The sequence below is a fragment of the Cucurbita moschata genome, unplaced genomic scaffold (genome assembly GCF_002738365.1).
Source record: "Cucurbita moschata cultivar Rifu unplaced genomic scaffold, Cmos_1.0 Cmo_Scf00027, whole genome shotgun sequence".
Taxonomy (NCBI): Eukaryota; Viridiplantae; Streptophyta; class Magnoliopsida; order Cucurbitales; family Cucurbitaceae; genus Cucurbita; species Cucurbita moschata.
In genome coordinates, this window is record NW_019268543.1 from 559,019 (window position 1) to 579,569 (window position 20,551).

At 34.5% G+C, this 20,551-nt stretch overlaps 3 protein-coding genes and 1 non-coding gene across 13 annotated transcripts in view; all 4 read right to left on the reverse strand.

Annotated features, from left to right (window-relative positions):
- The window catches only part of LOC111462890 (growth-regulating factor 1-like), a 3,675-nt gene extending 2,880 nt beyond the window's left edge, over window positions 1-795 (reverse strand). The window contains exon 1 of the mRNA XM_023106693.1: window positions 152-795. Within this exon, the coding sequence (XP_022962461.1) occupies window positions 152-593 (442 nt within the window). The 5' untranslated portion in view covers window positions 594-795. The remainder of the gene's footprint in view (window positions 1-151) is intronic.
- Window positions 796-7,975: 7,180 nt separating this feature from the next.
- On the reverse strand, window positions 7,976-8,064 carry LOC111463031. Its single transcript, XR_002713818.1, has one exon. It is a non-coding gene; the product is annotated as a small nucleolar RNA snoR8a (small nucleolar RNA).
- Window positions 8,065-11,412: 3,348 nt separating this feature from the next.
- Window positions 11,413-14,372, reverse strand: LOC111462918 (basic leucine zipper 4-like). 9 transcript variants are annotated; one of them, XM_023106745.1, is made up of 6 exons: window positions 14,223-14,372; window positions 14,029-14,115; window positions 13,901-13,959; window positions 13,217-13,264; window positions 12,260-12,323; window positions 11,940-12,031 (listed from the first exon to the last, which is right to left on the reverse strand). In XM_023106745.1, exons 1-6 carry the CDS (start codon window positions 14,235-14,237, stop codon window positions 12,026-12,028), a joined length of 279 nt encoding a protein of 92 aa, XP_022962513.1. In that variant the 5' UTR covers window positions 14,238-14,372; the 3' UTR covers window positions 11,940-12,025. The 9 variants fall into 9 exon arrangements, with proteins under 9 accessions (XP_022962506.1, XP_022962505.1, XP_022962504.1 ...); XM_023106743.1 differs by having other exon boundaries at window positions 14,029-14,124; XM_023106740.1 differs by having other exon boundaries at window positions 14,029-14,372.
- Window positions 14,373-14,551: 179 nt separating this feature from the next.
- LOC111462916 (uncharacterized protein KIAA0930 homolog) overlaps window positions 14,552-20,551 on the reverse strand; it is an 8,534-nt gene continuing 2,534 nt past the window's right edge. For both annotated transcript variants that reach the window (XM_023106731.1, XM_023106730.1), the window contains exons 4-12: window positions 20,408-20,514; window positions 19,741-19,801; window positions 19,383-19,442; window positions 19,226-19,300; window positions 18,507-18,659; window positions 17,798-17,852; window positions 16,761-16,883; window positions 16,032-16,258; window positions 14,552-15,124 (exon numbers count right to left, since the gene is read on the reverse strand). In XM_023106731.1, the coding sequence (XP_022962499.1) occupies window positions 15,101-15,124; window positions 16,032-16,258; window positions 16,761-16,883; window positions 17,798-17,852; window positions 18,507-18,659; window positions 19,226-19,300; window positions 19,383-19,442; window positions 19,741-19,801; window positions 20,408-20,514 (885 nt within the window). In that variant the 3' untranslated portion in view covers window positions 14,552-15,100. The remainder of the gene's footprint in view (window positions 15,125-16,031; window positions 16,259-16,760; window positions 16,884-17,797; window positions 17,853-18,506; window positions 18,660-19,225; window positions 19,301-19,382; window positions 19,443-19,740; window positions 19,802-20,407; window positions 20,515-20,551) is intronic.

Consider the following 20,551-nt stretch of genomic DNA (forward strand, 5'->3'; position numbering starts at 1 on the left):
GGGGGGGGGGGGGGGAAGAAAAAGAAGGCAAACCCAAGATAAAAGAAAGTTTTTTACTTTTTAGGAGGAACTGAAAGAGAAGGGCTGGTCGGAGTGAAAGACCCATAAAAACAGCGTGGGAATTGAGAGAGGAGCAAGAGTTGGAAAGTACCTGCATTTCTTGGGGCGGAGGAATGGTAGAAATTGGGGGAGACACGGGAGAGAGAAGAGGTCTTGTCGGGAGGAAAAGGGTCTGTTTTGGGAGATGAAAAACAGAGCATTTGGTGAGGGTGTTGGTTAGAATCGGAGAGAAAGAACGGGGAATTAGATCTGAGCAAAGACGCCACCTGTCGGTGGGGAAAAAGCAATCCTTTAATGGACGAAGAAGAAGAGGACAAGTCATCATAAGTTTTGGGCAGTTTTGAGCTTCTCAAGTCTTCATCTTCCGCTGCAGCACCACTGCCAGATCGCTCCTGCTTCTGTAGAAATCCAACGCCAGATTCGTACCATTTCTGCTTCGTTTCAGGATCTGAAGAAGCAAGAGAAGAGAACCCCGATGTGTCGTGTGATGAACCCACCACCACCCCATCTAAACCCACAACTCCAAAATCCATACCAAAAACACAGGAAAACAAGGAAAAAAAATACCCCCAAATCTGCTAAACCTCTGAACACGGCGAACTGGACATTGATTCTATTGTTTGGCTACAAAAAGACAGCGACCTCATAAGCTTCAAGTTTGAAGGAGGCACATTTCAATACACTCCAGGGTTTTAAGCTTTAAAGAACTCACTACCACACTACCAGACCAGCCCGGGTTTTATTTTAGTTTTTAAGACAAGGGGATGATTTTTCTTTTCCTTTTATTTTTATTTTTTATATTTATTTGGAGAAAATAAACTAAAATAATTGGAGAGAGAGAGAGAGAGGGGAATGAGAGTACGACAAACATCATGAGCAATACTTCCTAAGTTTCTGAAACTACAATAAAGTCAGCCAAACAAAATGATAAAAGCGTTATTTCATGGGTATAACCAAATATTAATTTTCCTTTTATTTTGGTTTTAATCAATTTTTCCCTTACTCTTTTGGGCAACACAAACAATAAAACTCCTTAATTACTTTTACACCTAATCTACTCCCTGCTCCTTCACATCAACATTAATCATTAATTAATTATTAAATCCACTAATCATCCCTCATTATTCTACTCCTAAACAATATATATATATATTAAAATCTATTTTCATACCATCATTTTAAGAAAAGTGTGTAAATTTGATATATTAAAATTCTGTTTTTTATATTTGGGAATTAAAGATTAAACGGAAATATTGGTTTAATTGACGAAAAGGGTAGAAGCGTAATTTGGAGAGGAAGATAATAGAGGAAGGGAGAGGACAAGGGTAGAAGCGTAATTTGGAGGAGAAGAGAACAAAATCTGTCGTTATCCGAATACGAACAGAGTTGAAAATAAATAAATGTTAAAATAATAAATTTGAATTTGAATAAAAAGAAAGATGGTTAAAAAGGGGTGCGGATGAGGTTGCCTTGCAAAGCCCGCTAGTGTAGTAAATGGCAACAAGTTATTTATTTTTTTTTATTTTACATTTTTCTCTCTCTTCTCTAAATCTTCAAATGGGCTTACAACTGTGGTGGGCTGCATCAAACCACCACGTGACCCTCCTCCATGGTCCACACCCCTGGCCCTAATTCTCATTTTCCACTTTTACCCTCGTATCAATTCTCCTGTGACTACTCTTCCTTATAAGAACTTGTTCAATTTGGTCATTATCTTCTCCAACAAAAGTTTTCTGTTCTTGGAAAACATTAGTAATAAATATATATTTTTAAGAAGAGAAGAGGTTTTTCTTTTTTTAATTGTGTGTGTGTGTTTTTTTTTACTGGCCTGAGTTGCCAATTTGATATTGAGCTTTTGTGTTTAGAGTGCATGTGGGAGAATATTTGAGTAAGCCGTGGTGGGGAGGTGGTGTGCCACTTGAAGTAGCTTCAAGATTGGGATTGCTTTCCTTCGCTTTGCTCCGTTTCTTCCATTTTTTTTAAATTCCAATCACATGCTCTTTCTTCTTCTTTTATACACATACATTAAGAATGTTTTTCTTTTAAATTATTATTTTTTTTTAAAGTAATACTGCATCAATATTTGAGCTCCCAATATTTTATTTCCAACTTGGATTATTAGAAAAGTTAAATGAAAGTCCGAACATGCATATACAACCAAAATAATTGATATTTATTTGAAATCCCACCATATGTCACACCCCATAACCAATAGTTGTATGACATGACATGACCCTACAAATAACGGATATGGAACTTTCATCCTTCATGTCACCCTAATGCCCAACTTTTGCATAGTCGACCTACACCCTTCCACACCACCCCCTAACTTGGCTCCCCAATCTTCCTCGTTGTGCCCTATATATCCCTTTTGGGAGACAGCCCTCATTCTCTCAATACCTCCAATTTATTATATTCCCTAGGTTTTACTGTAATATAACTTCATCCAGTGTACTAAAAGTTCAATCATGGAGATTGAACGCCTCTAACTTTAAGGTAAGATTTGTCACGAGTTTTTCTCAAAATAAATTACAAGAGAAAGTAATAAAACATTCTCTTCTACAAAGGTATACAAACTTTTCTCTAACATATGCATTTTAAAAGTAGTGAGGCTAACAGTCATACATACCGAGTCAAAGTTCACAATATCTACTATCAGTGGTTTTGTGCTGTTATAAATGGTATCGGGTCAAACATTGGGCGGTTGTGTTAGCGAAAACGCTAAGTTTGACCTTGGACAGTTACAAATGATATCAAATCTAGACATCTGGTAGTGTGATAGTGATAACACTAGGTTTAGGCCTTGGGTTGTTGCAAATGGTATCAAAGCCAGACATCGAACAGTGTACTAACGATGACTATAGGTCTCCAAGGGGATGGATCGTGAGATCTCACATCGGGTTGAAGAGGTTAATAAAACATTTCTCATAAAGGTATGGAAACGTGTCTCTAACAAACGCGTTTTAAAAATTGTAGGACTGATGAGACCTTTTCCCAAAACACGCATTTTAAAAATCACAAGACGGAGTTATAGACGTGGAGGTTTATTAGTTGTTTTGGGCCCAAAAATGCAAACACAAAGAAAAACGCAAGAGTAATAGTAATAATAAAAGCAAAGGATATGGTTGCCACTCAATTTGCAGACAAGCCCCTCCTTTGCATTAACTCCGTAATTAAAATTCTGGTGGGCCCTTTTTTAATTGGCATCACCCATTGCTGCATGCTTTGTTTTTCATACTTAACTATTATCTACCCTATGTCCATATATATAATATTCTATATTTCATTTACACTCCCTGCCTTAAATTCCACTGCTAACATGTTCCACTTTTCCACTGCTAAAAGAAACAAGGGAGCTGAATGTAATGTAATATAAGCACCCTTCCCTAAGGATATATTAAATGTAATATGTAAAATTCAGAAACAAAATGGTTTATTGTATATGGAACAACAAAACAAAGGTAATACAAAAGAGAGAGCGATTGTATAGCATGGGGGAGCATGCTATTGTATTACCACCTATTTATTTTTATTTATTTTTATTATTATTTATTTTTATTATTATTTGTATTCTACCTTCTTCAACGCCGCCTTCCCTCCGCTCCAAAATCAGCCCTCTTTCACTACGACGCTCCTATAAAGCGCGTGTACCACATTCTCTGCGAGCTGTTTCTTAGCTGGAGAAGACTGTGAAAGATCCCTCCCAAGAATATTTTCTATTAAAAAAAGAAAAGAAAAAAAGAAGCAGTAAAAGTAAAGCAAGTAACCCACGTCAAACCCATCTCATCATTTCAAAATATTGGAATCCTCTCCACTCTCGCATCCTCTCTCTCTCTCTCTCTCTCTCTCTCCAACTGTGACATTGACGTGTCAACAGCGGGTGTGGACTTTGATAGTGCCACGTGGGGGCCACGTCCCTTCATTTCCCTTGCAATTTTGTGAAATGACCAGAAGCTCCTCGTGAGATGGGAATGGAGGAAGCTCGTTTCCCTTTTACCGACAGGCATGGGCTGGGCCCCACGATTGATCCTTGTCCAGATCTGCGTCACCCCCCCACCCGTACCAAAACGGGCCCTGCCCTAATATCACTATATATATATATATTTAAACGTAAAATTACAAATTTGGACTCATCAACTTTTAAATTCTAAATAAATTATTTAATATATTAAAAAAAAAAAAAAAAAACACGTTCGAAAATGAAAAGGTAAGGGTTATCCCGTTGGGGGATAGAAATGGGAGAAGGTAAAGGTTGTCGGATGAAATGTATATACATGCACAAATGTCGCCTCAACTCAGTTAGCTCCACAACCCTGTTCTCAGCTCCCTGTAATTTCCCACTCCACTTTTTCCAACCTGGACAAACTGTTTTGTCTTTTTCCCCGAATCCATTTCTTTTTTATTTTTATTTTTAAAATTTAGAATTATATATAAATATTTAGATTAGAATAAGGAGAGTAAAGAAAGTAAATTTGGAGTTGGAAAGAAGGGTTTAGGTTATAGAGTAAAAGAGGAAAGGGAAAGGGAGAAGCAATAAAGAGAAGCACGTGAAAGGGTGGGAAATTCAAAGGTAGTTGAGAGGAGAGAGAAATAAGTAATAATAAGAATGTTTATGGTAAATACAAATATCCAATGCCAATGCCAAGGCGTTGCGTTGCCGCCAACCTACGGTCTGCGTCCCTACACGAACGCTATTCCTACGGCTGCCTTAACCACAAAACCCAACACATTCAATACACACAAATCACAGACTACTTGGAAATCTGCCCTCTTACTTGCCCTTCCAAAACCCATCTCTTTTTAAATTAAAATATAATAAAGAAGAGTTTTTAAGCAGCTTTTGGAATTATTAATTTAAGTGTGTTTTAGGTTGAAGAAGATGTGGGCATTTTGTTGCACACTAAAGCAAAGCAATATAAACCGTTTGACTGAGATTCCAACACTGGACATGCATTGGGAATTACATTATATATTACAAAAACCGTTTCCCTAAGCCTTATCATCTCTTTTTCTACCAATTTTATTTCCTCCTCACATGCTCTCCGCATATTTTATTTTTCTTTAATCAATATTTAATCACAATTGACCGACGCCATTTCATACTTTATTAAAATAAACCTAACCCTAAACATATATTATATACCATATAATCACTACATTTGAGCATAATTTAACTTTTCAAAAACATGTTCATGATTCCGTCTTTATACTTACTTTTAAATAAATGTGTGACAACACAATATTAATTTTGAAAAAGAAAAATTAAGGAGAAAGAAAGAGGGGAGAGTATGAGGGTCGTGTAATCCCAAAGGCATGTCCGGTGTAAGGGCAGGGCAGGGCTGTTTAATGTTTATAGGTATTTTTTGTGGGAGGGGGTGCCCCTACGCAGAGTCCGAGAAGGAAAGGGCTACCCTCCAAGGTATTAATTTTTAGAGGCGGTCTGCTCCTTCTTCGCTTCTCAATGCGTTTTGCCTATCTAATCTAATCTCTTCTCTTTCCTTTTCTCTCTCTCTAGTGGAATGGAAGAACAGTGATTACGTACACAAGATTTCAAGTACTTTTTTTTTATTTATTTTTATAATTTTTATGGAAATTATTTTCAATTATTGAACCCACTTTTTTCCACAGTTTGGATATTTTCGAATTCATTCATTCATGCATCTGTGGTCTGCATTTTCTGTCTCTCCTTCTACCCCAAGAGATTAGTGCTGCCTTGGTAGTCATTAAGCAATTAAATATCCGCTAATTAATTCCTTAATCTATTCTTACATTTATTAATCAAGGTATAATGAAGACGATTCTCCTCCATACTTCCAATAAATAGAGCTCTTTTAACGAACAACTCTATACCTTTTGGATTCGTTATTTATTGTTTATTATTTAATAACGTAATAAATTAAACAAAATCGTTTCCACATAAACGCTAAACAATTGAATTTTCATGGGAGTAGGAGAGATTGGATTTGGGAAGGTCACATGGTGAGGGGGATTAATAAAATTACATAGGATGGTGATAGTGATAGGGTGAGTATTAATTTAATTAATGTTTGTATTAAAATAAAAGACTCGATAATCGAATATTAAATAATGAAATTAGAGTTCCCATAAAAGGCCTTGAGCTGCAACCCAACTCGCTCACCATGTGGGACAATTTTGGGATTCGGGCTTGGACTTGGACTTCGACCTGCCTGCCTACCATTCTCAACCAAGTTTATACTTGGCAACATTTTCTTTTATCGTTTGTTTTATTGAGAAATGAATCTATTGAATTCCCAACTTTTTATTTATTCTCTACACTCAAAGTAGGTAGGTTTCAATATTTAATGCCTTGCCTTGCTGGTGCCAAAAATAAATTTCACTCAACATTTACATTATACTTATAATTTATAAACATGTGGATCTCCTTCAATAGTTTGAAGGTTGAACATAGTTGGAAGTGGCTTAAACATATAGATGAAGAATAATAGAGAATATATATGTTTTAACAAATTGAGTAACGATTAAAATAACGGTGATAATTCCATTGTTTCTTATAATAAAGGGACGAGACAGAAACAGAGAAATGGGTTTAAAATGGGGCAAGGATGAGGGGGTTGGAGAATTGGCAAAGACAGGAAAATATAATATCGGTTCACTCTTTAAAGTAGGGCGAGGACAAGGAAAGTCAGGGAATTGGGCAAAAAGACCGAAAATTAGTTTGAATGCCTGTAGAATTGCAAGAACGAGAGCGAGGGGTATGAATACCTAATTTCCCAAACTTGAGAGTGAAACTTAGGCAATACACTTATTTGTGGTTCAGAGTATGCGCGTACAGATTGATAACTTTTCTTTAAGGAGGAGGTAGTTGGCCTAACAAACAATAGAACCAAGTCTTTTATTAAAATTATAATTTTAATTATATTGTTTTGGTCAATTCTACCCACCGCTCACACGTTGTTTTTTTCTTTCGGAAACCTCTGTAAAGGGAAGTGAACTTTTATCACTTTTTAATGGGCCCAGCCCATAACTCCAAAGGGCCAACTACTCCCATCGATTGGTCAGTTGTATAAGCCTGTTTAAAATAAAAAGAGAATAGCCCAATAACTCTAAACCACGACCCAATATGAAGCGTCTCTAGACTTTAGGTTCGTTACATTTATCTATTTATTAATCCAGCAATCTCCCAGGTCCAAAAACATGATGAATTTTCCTTAATTCTACTCATGTTGATCTCTTTCATGCGGTGAATGAATTGTAAAATTTTATTCTTAATATTAGGTAATCAATCCATCAAATATTCACTTAAAATTATCCCAAAATAATTGAATTTGAAGTTGAATTTAGTTTGAGTTGGGGAATAAAATCATCTGTGAATTTTGGGTTATAATTCCAATGTGAATTTAAAATTATGAACATCTCATTAAAGGATTGTGTGAAAACAAATGCAATTTAGTTTTCCAGTTTTTTAATGATGTGCTTACATGAACTGGATGATCGCAGCGGAGCCTGTAAGATGAGATGATGAAGAAAAGAATCTGTCCTACTGGAATATGGTGGTGTGCGTAACCCTAACCTCAGGAGCATTTCCACTACCAAGTTATGGCTTTAAACACCTCCATTATCTTTATAGGAGTTGAGAGATACACAAAGCAGTTACGTGAACATGCGCTGCGACTTCAAGAAGTACAACTCCGTCAAATTAAGATTAAGAGTTCTGCAACAATGAAATCCTAATAAGCTGTGCTCTAACTACAAATCATAAATCAGATTCATAAACAATTTATCTAGAATGATACAAACTCAATCAGTCCAATTAATCAAACACGAACTGAATCAATGGAGTAAAAGAAGGTTTTCGAAATACAGAGAAGATCAGAAGAAGCGTTCATAAAACGATACAAAAATACTAAAATAACGTAGTAGATTGAGAAAGGCAAGTTGCTCATATTCTATGGGTGTAAGGTGTCTGTCATGCCATGGCAATAGCATTCAGAACGAGGAATTTTTTATAATCATCGCAACCAAGCCAAATCAAACAAGTTCATCAAAACAATATTCTAATCAAAATGATTCTACCAAATCGTAGAAGAAACTAAAAAAAAAACGTCAGAATTCGAAAGACACAACGAAGAAGGAAGCAAATAGATCTATATCACCTACGAAATTATATCATAGAACCCGCTTGTAATCTGAAAGAACCAGGCGAAAAAATCGAAGTAGACATCGAATTTGATCAGAAAAACGAATGAATCATAGCAGCTAAGAAGAGAGTTGCAAATGCGGAAGGCGTTGAGCGTGGGAAATGCACTGTAATTCACTGGTTTACATTGAACGGCGCAATTTATAGAGAAAACAAGGTCTTATGAACCCTAACTCTTGGGCGTAACAACACCTCGAAACCCTAGCCGCACAAAAGATGGCTTTTCGACGAAATCTCCACGTCCAACAAGCCAGTCTGAAATGGTTGGGCTACATTTACAACATTGGGCCGGGCCCAATGTTTTCTAAATTCGACCAAATGAACAGAAGAATATTACAAATATAAGCCCAATTCAACCAAATGGGCCGGGCCCAATGTTTTCTAAAAATGCTTTGGGCTAAATCTAAGCCCAATTTGAGTAGGGGTAACATTTAGCTGGTTGTTTATTTAATTATTACATTGTTCCTCTATTCAACTTCAAAAATATTGTTTAATGCAAATTTAATTAAATAAAATGCATTTCAAATTCAAAAAGAGAGTCGTTGCAACGACTTCGATACATTCCATCTGACAAAGAAAAGCATAACAAGCAGAACCATGTTTCCCAATCCACACTATTTTTTCCCCCAAAAAAATAAAGTGATTCAATTAGCTTTAATCAGCTTCAAATAAATCACCCAAAACAAAGGTAACCAATCAGCGAGTGAGACGTAGACCATTACATGGCATGAATTGTGAGGTTCAGTTCCTTCGGTCAACCGAACACTCGTGGCAATTGCTAACCTCCTCCCTGCTTTCTTTTTATCCGCCCCTTTTTGGCTTTTCATTCCCGGTTCAACACCTCCAATCTGCACCGTCCACGTGGACCTGCAAAAAAGGGGTCGGCAGCCCCCTCTTTTGAATTATGGGCATTGCTTTTTAGATTAAAAATGTTTTGACTTTATATTTTTAATAAAAATAAATCTTAGAATTTAATCGTTCAAATTTATTTTTATCTAAATTAATTAAATAATAATATTTTCGGATATGGTTTTATAATTTATACAAAATGTTAATCGAGAATGGGTTTTTAGAAAATACAATTGAGTAAAATTAAATATTTATAATCAAGCTTTAATTAATCAGTTAATGTGGGTTTTCTTTTTGGGTATGGTTGATCAATTATATGAATGTCACCATTGTTAGAAATCTAGTATATTGTGCAGAGGCACATGCATTGTTGAAAGGGCAATGAATCAATATCAACGACAATATATCCTCTCTAAATTAAAGCATATAGATTATGATAAAAGGGAGAAAGATTTTGTAATCTTGATTTTACATCTTTTTAAAATATAATTTAAGATTTAGTGAATGATGAATGTGTAGAAAGTTTTTTTGGATTATGAATTTGTTTTTATGTATTCATTCTATTCAAGGAGATATGTTTTTGATGTTGAAATACACTATAATAATAATATGTGGAGTTTCTTTAGTGTATATATTATTGAATTCGTTGTAACAGGACAAGTATGTTCTCATAGTTTGTTATAAAGCTACCATGCATTATAGTACACGTGAATTATAATAGCTTAAAAAAGTTGAACCAAAATGAATTAAAGCTTGTGAAGATGTGTATCAAGCTTTTCTTCTATATTTTAGCTTCTTCTATATTTTAGGTAGGGGTATGTATTGAATCAGTCGAATTAGAGAAATTTCTTAGATCAACCCAGAAAATCAGGTTGGTCAATCTATATATTCTTAGTTTGGCTCGAGGTGGATCGTAGTATGGACGATGTCCTCTCTGTTATCTTACAAAATTTAAGGAAAAAAAAGTAGAATAAAAAGTAAATCTCCTTTGAATATATTTTTTTGTTACATACGAAAAAAAGGCAAATAAAAGGGAAAAGTTTCATCTAGTGATGGACCACACCACACCATACCAGCTCCTTCGCCGAAAGAGACAGAAGTTCTTTCTATCTCACTCGTTTTTTTTTTCTATCGATTTATTAAAACTCTAAAACATAGTGAGTAGAAAACTATTTGTGAAAAATTTTCTATATGTGATTTTATTACCGTTAGTAATTATTCTTTAATATAAAAAATCAAATTATTCCTATAAATATCTCATTAATAAAATATAACTATATTTTATATGTATGTATTCGCTCGTATGAAAATTATATAAATATTTATTAGTCAACGTAAAATTGTTTCAATTAGCTATTATTTTAGATTAAAATAAAACTTTAAATAAAGATAATATTATTTTAATTAAAATTTTGCATTGACACATTACTTAATAATGCATTTTAATTAGTGTGAAATGAGTATTTGATGATATGATAAACAATTTTTTTATTCTTAATTCAAACAACTTCTAGCATAATTTTTGTTCCAATTCTTAGCGAGTAAATTTGTTGTTCGAATTTTTTAGTTATTATACTTATTTTTTTAGTTATCACTAACAGACAGAAATTTACAGACTTTTTAAATATTTTTCTAATAAGTTGTAAATTGTAATACTTAAAGAACTACTAAAGGACTGGCACCAAACAAGCAACTTGCTAATTATTTAATTTTTGAAAAAGGGTTCAGTTCATTGATGTCACAGAGTTTTTAACGTAAAAAGGTTTGGTTTTTTGTTATTATTATATATATTTATAAAAAAAAAAAAGTGGTCAAAATAGAATTTTTATTGAGATGCATTTTGCAGGCAAGAGCATGGGTTTCAGTGATTCATGTGCACGCATCGCCCAAAAGATACCTCCAACAACATTTCAAAATCCCTTCCTTTTTATTTACTTTTTATACTATTTGTATTAAAGAATTATTGGTTTTTGATAATATTTAATAATACTATGAACCCTCATAATTGGTCAAGAACATCCTTATATGTTGTTCTTTGTCAATTTATGAAGAAAATTAGTGAATTAGAAAGAATAAAAATGTATTGACAAACGGAATCAGCGGTTAAAAACACCATTAAATAATCTTCTTAATTTACCAAATTACCTTTATTTCGGATGAAGTCCAGCGAGACCAAAGTAAAATTGAAGAAAAAGAAAACAATTTATTTTTAATATTTTTCAAGGGAGCTGCCTTTATTCAAAGAAAGAAAAAGAGCATTAATATTTTCTTCACTTCCAATGCGTATGATACAAGGCGTTTTGTGCTGTAGTAATTTTTTTTTTTACTTTTTCCTTTTTAACTTTTACGTAAGCTTCTTTGACGGTTATTGCATGACGGCAAAGATCCGGCAAAGATCCGAAAGTCTGACCCGAAGACCCACGGACTCCATCCACAACCAATCATTTTCTCTCAGAACCATATGGCGGCGGCTGAGAATCCGGCCCAGCTGATCCTTCAATTCCCGGTTCTGGATCATCAACCGGTTCACCTCATTAGTCAGATCTTCCAAATGCCTCTTTTTCCTACACCGTGACCGCCGGGCTGACTCCCGATTTGATATCATCCGACGCAGCTTCCTCTCGTCGTCATTGGTTGAACAAGCTGCCGAGGTCGGGATCGAACCCTGTGAATCGGAACCGGAACTTGGAGGCCCGTCGTTGACTAGAAAGAGTGATAAAAGCTCTTGGATTTCAGTGGCAGTGAACTCCTGGTGATTCTCAGGTACCTCACCCTGAAACCCAACTTCTTCCTCCATATTCAGGATTGCCATGTAAACGAAACTAAACTGTGAGAGAGAGAACAAAGGGGATGAAGGAAGAGGAAGTGTTGGGTATTTATGGAAGAAATGGGAGAGACACATGGGACCCAATAAGGCATGAACCTTGAAGGAGTGAGCTAAACCTGCCCACGAAAGAAAAAAAAAAAAAAAAAACAACTTTTATTGTAAAATAACACGTGATTTGTTTCATAAGAAAAATGTATGTTAATTTTGTGATTGCTTTCAAGTTTTCTTTTTTCTTTTTAATAATACATCCCCCTTTATATATATATATATATATATATCAAAGAGCAAATTAAAGAAGAATGAGGAAACAATAAAATCAATTAATACAAACCCAACAAACTTACGTTGTTTTCTTTAGACAGTTTTGTTTCCCCTATGATGATACCAGGTATCATGAAGATTTGTTTCCTACGAAAGGACATATCACTAATTTCAGTTCTTTTGGATTATTATTTTTTTATGAACATATATATTCAAGAAACTAACTTATTTTTAAAAAAAATTATTACAGACGTGAAGAACAGTATTAATTTCGCAACAGACCCTATAACTCAAACCATTTATATGAACAGAGCTAAAGAGTAGTTTCGGAAACAAAATTAGAAAGGTGCTTTAAGGAACATCTGGCAGACAACAGAAGCATTACCAATGCTCTTCTACTACTACTACTACTATTCATGTTTAGCTATGCCATTAGCACTTAAAGTTATGCAAAGACCCACATAATAAAAGACATGGTAATGTGGCAAAATATGGTTTAGCTTTTATGGGGAGTTGTGCAGCGGTGGCAAGGTGCTGAACCAGAAATGTTGCTTTAAACTTTTAGATGGGCAGGGGAGAGAGAGAGAGAGAGAGAGAGTAGTTGGGGAATATGAGATTGTGGTTTAGCTTAGTCATGAAGAGTCAAGCAAAAAACGACAGGGCGGGATGGAGAAGTCATGAAGGTTAAAAAGTTGAAGGGAGAATGGCATGGTGTATGGTTGAGCTCATGCCTTTGCTGCAACACAGTGTAAGCCAACGGATGAACAGTTGGATGAATGAATAAAAAAAATTAGCCTAAAAAAGGAAAGACAATACCCCAAGCTTCATCAGCATGGTTTTGGAATACTATGGGCAACACCCATTGTACAAAAGTGCAGACCATAGTCCTTTTTCTTTTCTTTTTCTTTTTACCTTTGCGTTTAAGGGTTTGTTCTTTTTCTTATTCTGATTTTCACCCCGCTCTCATTAACCAGTACCCACAAGTTTGTCTAATGAGAGACTTGAAGAATTATATTATAGCTTCAAATCTAAAGGCTAACCTATTTACTTGATCCCGCCAGTGTGGAGACCAACAAGGTGTATTCTGCCTACAAAGGATGGGAGGGAAGTCAAAGGATTTCAAACTGAGTTCATAACATGTTAAAAAGTCTGTCTAACATTTTGATTTCAACCTGAGTTCAACAAAGTCAAAGGATTTTAGTAAAGCATGTTTTTTTTTTTTTTTTTTTTTTTTTTTAAATTTTATTTTTTATGTAATATGTATTACATTATGCAACTCAAACTAATTAAACACAAAACTAAAATTTCATGGACCATATAAACGAACTTTAAAATTGAGGTAATAAACTTGTAATTCAAACCTGAGATTTTAGTGATTTATTTACTCGAGATACACGAGCACCGCATACTAGACATTGGCTATGGTTATAACCCTAGAACACATATATCCAACCTACGAGAGCTAATTATATACTAAAAAGTATGTTTCTTTAATCCTATTTATTAGATCGAAGAGGGCAGCTTTTTTAACCCAACCATGAAAAGCACAGTTGGGGTTTCACTTGATCCGGAGCTTTGCCCATAGTTCAAGACATGGCATGCACAACACCAAATCTCAAGTAGAGAAGATTCCATAATAAATTTACAGCAAATGTTCCTACGGTTGTCTTTCCTAATTAACAATTAGTTTTAGCCTTTAGCATAAGCGAAGGGGTCAGGTTTACCGGTAATGGAGGCTAACATGCAAGTTCTGCACCTCTCCCCTGTAAATTGAACTTTTTACCTGTACGAAGTGAAGAAAATTAACATGGTACTACAACTTAGAAGCCAATGTTTTACACTGCATTTTTACCTTAACTAGACGCCATGCCGCCAAGGAACTTGAGATGTCGTCGTCAGGTACCCCTTTGCAAGTTGCTTTTGTAACCCCAATGTAGTACTGCCAAATCTGCTTACTTTTAACGCGTATCTCAATGCAAATACAACTTTTTATTGCACAAGTATTTCCAATCTTAGATGCGACAGAAAAGTGGGTAAGATACTCACTAAAGCGCTGTTCATACTTGGAATCTATGAATAGCTTTGTTGAGCATAGATTGCTCATGCGTTAGAGGCTGAAGCTAGAAAAATAAAGTTAGGACCTTCAAGAATATGGCAACTCAAGCCTCCGTGTCCATAACAAGCTCTAAAAACTTGCTAATTAAGTATATTGATCTTGCTCAAACTAAAGCTATAAGATTAGAAACGAATGAGAATGAACACATGTTCCAAAGAAGGGAAAGAGTAAATAAAAATTTGAAAATAGTTGAGACTTCAAAGCCGGAAAGCGAAGCGTGTCTAGTCTGTAAAAATCTAACTATTAAAACAAAAGAAATTCCAGGAAATAAAAAATCATTTTATACACAAGATGATAGTTGTCCGGCCCCCCATTGGTAAAAGATATAAATACAAATTACAGAATAACTCCAACGGAGATGCAATGCAAAGTGCTTTCCATCCATCTGTTGAACATAATATTTGGGAACAACAACTCAAATGAAAGACAGCTTGAACTTCGTTTAAATTACCCATCAGGAATTGAAATCTCTAACCTCCTATTGTCTTTGACTAAAAAAAAAAGAAAGAAAAGAAATTGCGCCTGCTGCTAAGTAGGTGATTATGAATTGAATCAAGCGCTTGCTACACAGTTAAATTCCACAAGATCTCTTCAGCAAGATTCCTCTCTATTACCCGACACAAAACTATGCAAATAACAACAATAATCCAAAGACAATCAAATTTTACAAATAGTTCTTTCATGTTGTGTGCGTACAAGGAGTACCTCCCTGAAACTTTGGAGCCTTCCAAAACAACAATAGTAGCCATTTCTCTCCACTAAAAGTTCCACTTCAGTTTATATCTCAGTGACGGAAACCTATGATGCCTCACAAGTTCACTGGCGGACTTCCCTGGTTGATGACTCTAGAAGTTAGTGATCATTATTACAGAATAGGTAATTCCATAACCAAAAGTGCAAGGAGTAAACCAAAAATAATAATAATAATAATAATAATAAATAAATAAATAAATTGCAGCACCCTACATCTGATATGCCAATGTGGGTATTTTTCACGTACTACTAAAACTTAAGATGCATACTTTCGGCCAAAAAACCTAAGATTTATTTTGGTGATGAAATCATTTATTCAGGATTCATTCCCAATTATGCTGTTCCTCATCTTCCTCCCTTCCATAGTTTTCTTTTGTGCCTAATCAGTATCAAATATGCTAATAATTTAGTAATGAGCTTATTTTGTATACAGAGAAGAAGTATTCTAGTCTCAAAGAGATAAAATAACTAGTTTTCATTCTCAACAAGAAGAAAAAACAATTTTCCACCTTTTTTTCATGGTATCAACGCTTCTACATATTATATAAATTATGGGGGGAAAATTAGTTCTTATTTCTAATTTTCCAAAATATTGGTGAAATTAATGTTTTCATTACTTTTTCAAGGGAAAATGAAAATCTTCTTCTGACAAATGTATTTTTGTTTCTTTAAAAACAATTTTTTTAAAAAAAGAGGAGAAATATACAAGAAAGAAGAAAAATAAATATTATCAGAACAATCCTACAAAATCAATACCAATCTCAATCCCAATTTTGGACCAAAACCTCTCTTATTATCAAAGACATTTTAACAGAAAAAAGAAAATGAGAAATAAGCGATAAGAAGAAACATAAATATTACCAGACCAATCCTAAAGAATCAATACCAATATAATTCCCAAGTCTGACATCCACAACCCACCTCCTGAGATCAAATGTGGTGAAATATGGATAATGCAAAGTCACGATGGTTAATAATGAACTAACCTTGAACAAAAGATCGTGTGCGATGTATTCCCAGGGCAACGAAATGGACATCAAGCAACACTTGAGAGGTATCATCTCGTCATCAGAACTAGTGCTACTAGCAGCTGCATAAGCTTGTTTTGCAGCAACAGTTGCTACAGATGCTGCTTTTCTAACTATGGTGCCAATCCCAAATCCTCTCTTTGATACTACAGGTGAAAAGGGCCCAGAATCCTGCAGGCTTTGATCTGATATTATAATACAAACACATATAAGACAATAATTAGACAGATGAAATTAACTATCAACCATATGAAAAGAGGAATGGCATAATATTATTCACCCAATAAAATAACTTAAACTGCAATAAATCTTCAAATAATCCAATGCTCATTCTCTCACCCCGCTACCAAAACTGATACTACAAATGTTATGTTACTACAATCGTAATAAATTAAGACTTTCTAGTAAAATAAGCTTCCTACGAGGATAACTTTTGGGGATCATTTGGTTCAAAACAAGCTTTTTTTGATAAACTAAAAACAAGGAGAAGAATAAAAAATGCCTCACAACATCATAATGGTATCCGTCCCTTCTAATGGAGAAAGAGCCAGGGGGGAGTTGGGACTAACAAAAGGTGCAAAGATAATTTATCTTTAATTGCTATAGTTAAGGAAAATATTGTGTACTATTACTCAATTAGAAGAATAAAAGGCTTGATAACATTGAAAAGACTATTTCCTAACCTACCTGCAACACCAGAAACAGCAACTTCAACTTCCCCACGTCCTCCAGGTCCCTTCATGTAAATTTTGTCTATTTTGCCAGAAGCATGACCAAGAGAGAGAAGGCTGCCAAATCTAGACTTGCCAGCTGTCAATAAGTGCAAGAGAGAAGAAAGAAAGTGAGAAACTAAATCTCTTACCACCTAGTCTCTCTAATAAAAATAAACTTCGGAAAAGTTAACAATAAAAATCGCTTCTGCAAAAGGCTACGTAAGATACACACCATATGCATAGGCGGGAGTATACTACTATTGAACTATGATCCAGCCACCACATAGCAATAGTAAAATATCACTACAATAAAATATATATACATATTTTTCATATATGAACGATATCAATCAATTCAACAAAGTTATCTCTAAGGGGATAACAAGCCACGCATTTATCCACCAAGTGTGAAAACCACATTAAATCTAGTACTGTTTATCAGGAATTTCTCTCTTAGTCAATACTAATTATAAACAATTCAGCAGAAACGTCACATAAATGAAGTCTACCTTATGATGATAAGAGAACAAGATGGAAAATGGAAAGGAAAAATTGCATCACAGCCTTCTTTCAATTTCTAAGGACAAAAGAACACATTGAAGAGTCCTCTATTTTCTCTTAATGGGATATGTCCATCAAAGTGGTTGAATAAAAGAGTTGCAGATAGATTGTATAGAGAAACTTCGATATTTGATTAATAAATATTAAAGAAAAAGGTATCAAGTGGAAGGCTAGCTTAAACTCTAGAATTAGTAGAAAAGGTCTGTGCTATTCAAACTAACGGACAAAACATCCACTATTAGCTCAGAGAATCAATAAGGATTAGTTACTTACGTCGTACATCCTATATCCTACTGGGAAACAATGATTTGATGCAACACCCCATATCAACAAATAGGCTGGATAAATTTGAACGAAGTAAAGTTCTTCCCCATTGAATAAGAATGGAAAACTCAGTATGATAAATGTTATACCACATTGAAGAAAAAAAGATATTCTAGATATATATACCGTCATATGCATCTCGAACCATTTGGTAGCTGACAAATCCAGAGAAAAGAGTAATCTGCAGCATTTAGAACGATGTGAGTATTCATTATCCAACACTCATATTTCACAAAGTTCAAATCTTCCGCTTGCTTAAAATATGCATTTACAGATCATTGAAAAGGAAAAAATTGACTTCCAAGGGAAACTAAATTTAGAATATTTAACGAGAACTCCCTTTTCTGCAAGATGGGTTACTCATAATAAGTATTCCCCATCATCCATATAGTCCATACAGTGTAGCTAGCACCCCCTTGAGAAAATATGTCAGGGATAACAATAAGAAAAGCTCTACAATCATTCAAGTAAAAACATCTATAAAGCTATCCAAATTATAAGAGAGAAGAAGAAAGCGGATTAAATTTCTTAAAGAGAGAAGAAGAAAGAAGACCCTCCAAGTACTAGTCCTATCAATAAACTATAATATAGTCCTTTATGGCTCTATCATATGCCTCTTGGTATGAATTACAATTTCACTAATGGCTTAGCTCAAGCAACTCAACATAAACAAGCATGAAGTAGGGCAACATTATGTTTTTACATTAACATGAAGGTTTTATTTATAATTTTACAAGTGAGATTCACATGATCCGCAATGCTTGGACAATTCAGTAGCTCTTGACAACAAGTAAATAATAGTAGGTAGACAGCTGGAAAGTGAAGCAACGCAAACCTTGGAATCCTTCATACTTTGAGGATCAGAATCCGTACATGAGGCCATAAGATTACTAGAATTGCAATTTTCTGCATTGTCCTTCCCGGGAAAAGCTGCACCACCATGTGCATTGAGAAGTACACAATAGCAATGGTCAGTCTCTGTTAAGACCTGAATAATAACACTGAAATTTCAACAAATGCAATTGTATCTCAAGTGTATAAGTAGTATGACTGACCAAAAGATTATGCATGATTACATATGTTTAAAAATTTTCCAAAAGTTAACATTCAATTCTGGTTCAATGATTCAGCGTGTGTTTACATTAAAGGGAAACAAATGCCTTATTCAGAAAGAAAAAAAAACATAAAAAACTATCATATATGGCCTACTAGTCAATTAGGATCAAGGTCAATAATAAATGGCTTGGTGAGAATAGGTTCAAGTCATAGTGGCCACCTATTTAAGATTATCCTACAAATTTTCTAGGCAACCAAATGTAGTAGGGTTGGGGGAATAGCGTGTGAGGTTAGTCGAGGTGTGTACACTCCGACATTGACATTCATGGATAAAAAAAATATACATATAAATTTTAGCACAGTTAAAACAGAGTCAGCAAATGCTTATGCATAGATCATGAAAACTTAATTCCAACAACCAATTACTTGCATATTTATTGAGTAAAAAAAAAACAGACAAACAAACAAACTAGTGATGAGATTCATTAGGAACATTACCACTGCATCAAAGGTGGAGTCAAAGTCATCAACTGCAAAACAAATATCTGGATATGCAGGTGTTGTCTCCACTTCCTGAATATAATTTATGATAAAGTCAAATTGACATTGATAGTATAGCATGATAGAGAATTTTTCTGGACAACAAATACTTTACCTTTTTAGAATCCAAATGAAAATTGACACGGCTAGGAGATGCATAAACAGTCTTTACAACCTTCAGAGAGTCCCAAACCGAACAGAAAAATATAAATGATGAAAATAAAATTTATTAAAGGGCAAGACTGCATGAAACCACAGTTGAATGACCAGAAAACCAGCAGCAATCCATGGTTTTTATCAAAGGATCATTATAGTCATAAAAGAAGGTGAAAACCAAAGTACTAAATGTCGTCATAATACATAGCCAAGGTATATTTATTATTATACCAACATCAGAAGTATGTGACCTTCCGGGCATGAGTTCTAGACAAAACATTAATCCAACAATTAAATAAGAGTGCACATAAAAATACCTTATATATAGGAGACAATGATGTAGTATGTCCAGCTTGATGATTTCGAAGAACCAGATGACTGAAGAAGGAATGAAATAAGAAAAAAGATCAATAAACAGAACAACAAATCAATATTGATGAAGCTTCATGGGAGAGGAATAAGGAAATAAACCTCAATAACTACATTATTGCACCAAATAGTATTTAACTAAACGGATTCTGTTTGTGTTGGTCATTTTCACAAAGGATATTAAAAGATGATGTTACACTCCAAAAAGGTGGATTCTATAAAGTTTGTGGAAGAAAAATAGGCAAAAACATGAAACATTAGTCATTACAAGAATATGCATTGCATCCCTAACAAATTTATTCTAAACCAAAATAATTTGCTCCCATTCTTATAAGATGATATTGTGTATAAAGATGACACTAGCGAAAGTCACAAAAAGACTTGACCAGGTAACAGAAAAAAGGTCGAATGCTGCAGAGAATTTAACTTCTCAGTTCATAATTAGAACATATAAGGATTATGCATAACAAGCAATCCTGCTAGAACACATGGTAATAAAAATAATATGCCCACAATCATACGATTCAAACCTCTCAAGACATATGCAGGCAATGTGTTCAAGAAAATCAGACAAGTCTATTAAGAAAATAAAGAGAACACATAAAAAGTCCATACCTGCAAATTGCCACAGTCACAGTAAATGAAGTGTGAGCAATCAAGTTCAAATAAAATGAGCGCCTCCAATCAACATCTACTGAAGCATCTCCAACCAGATTATCCAACTAAATAACAAAAAAAAAAAAAAAAAAAAAAAAAAAA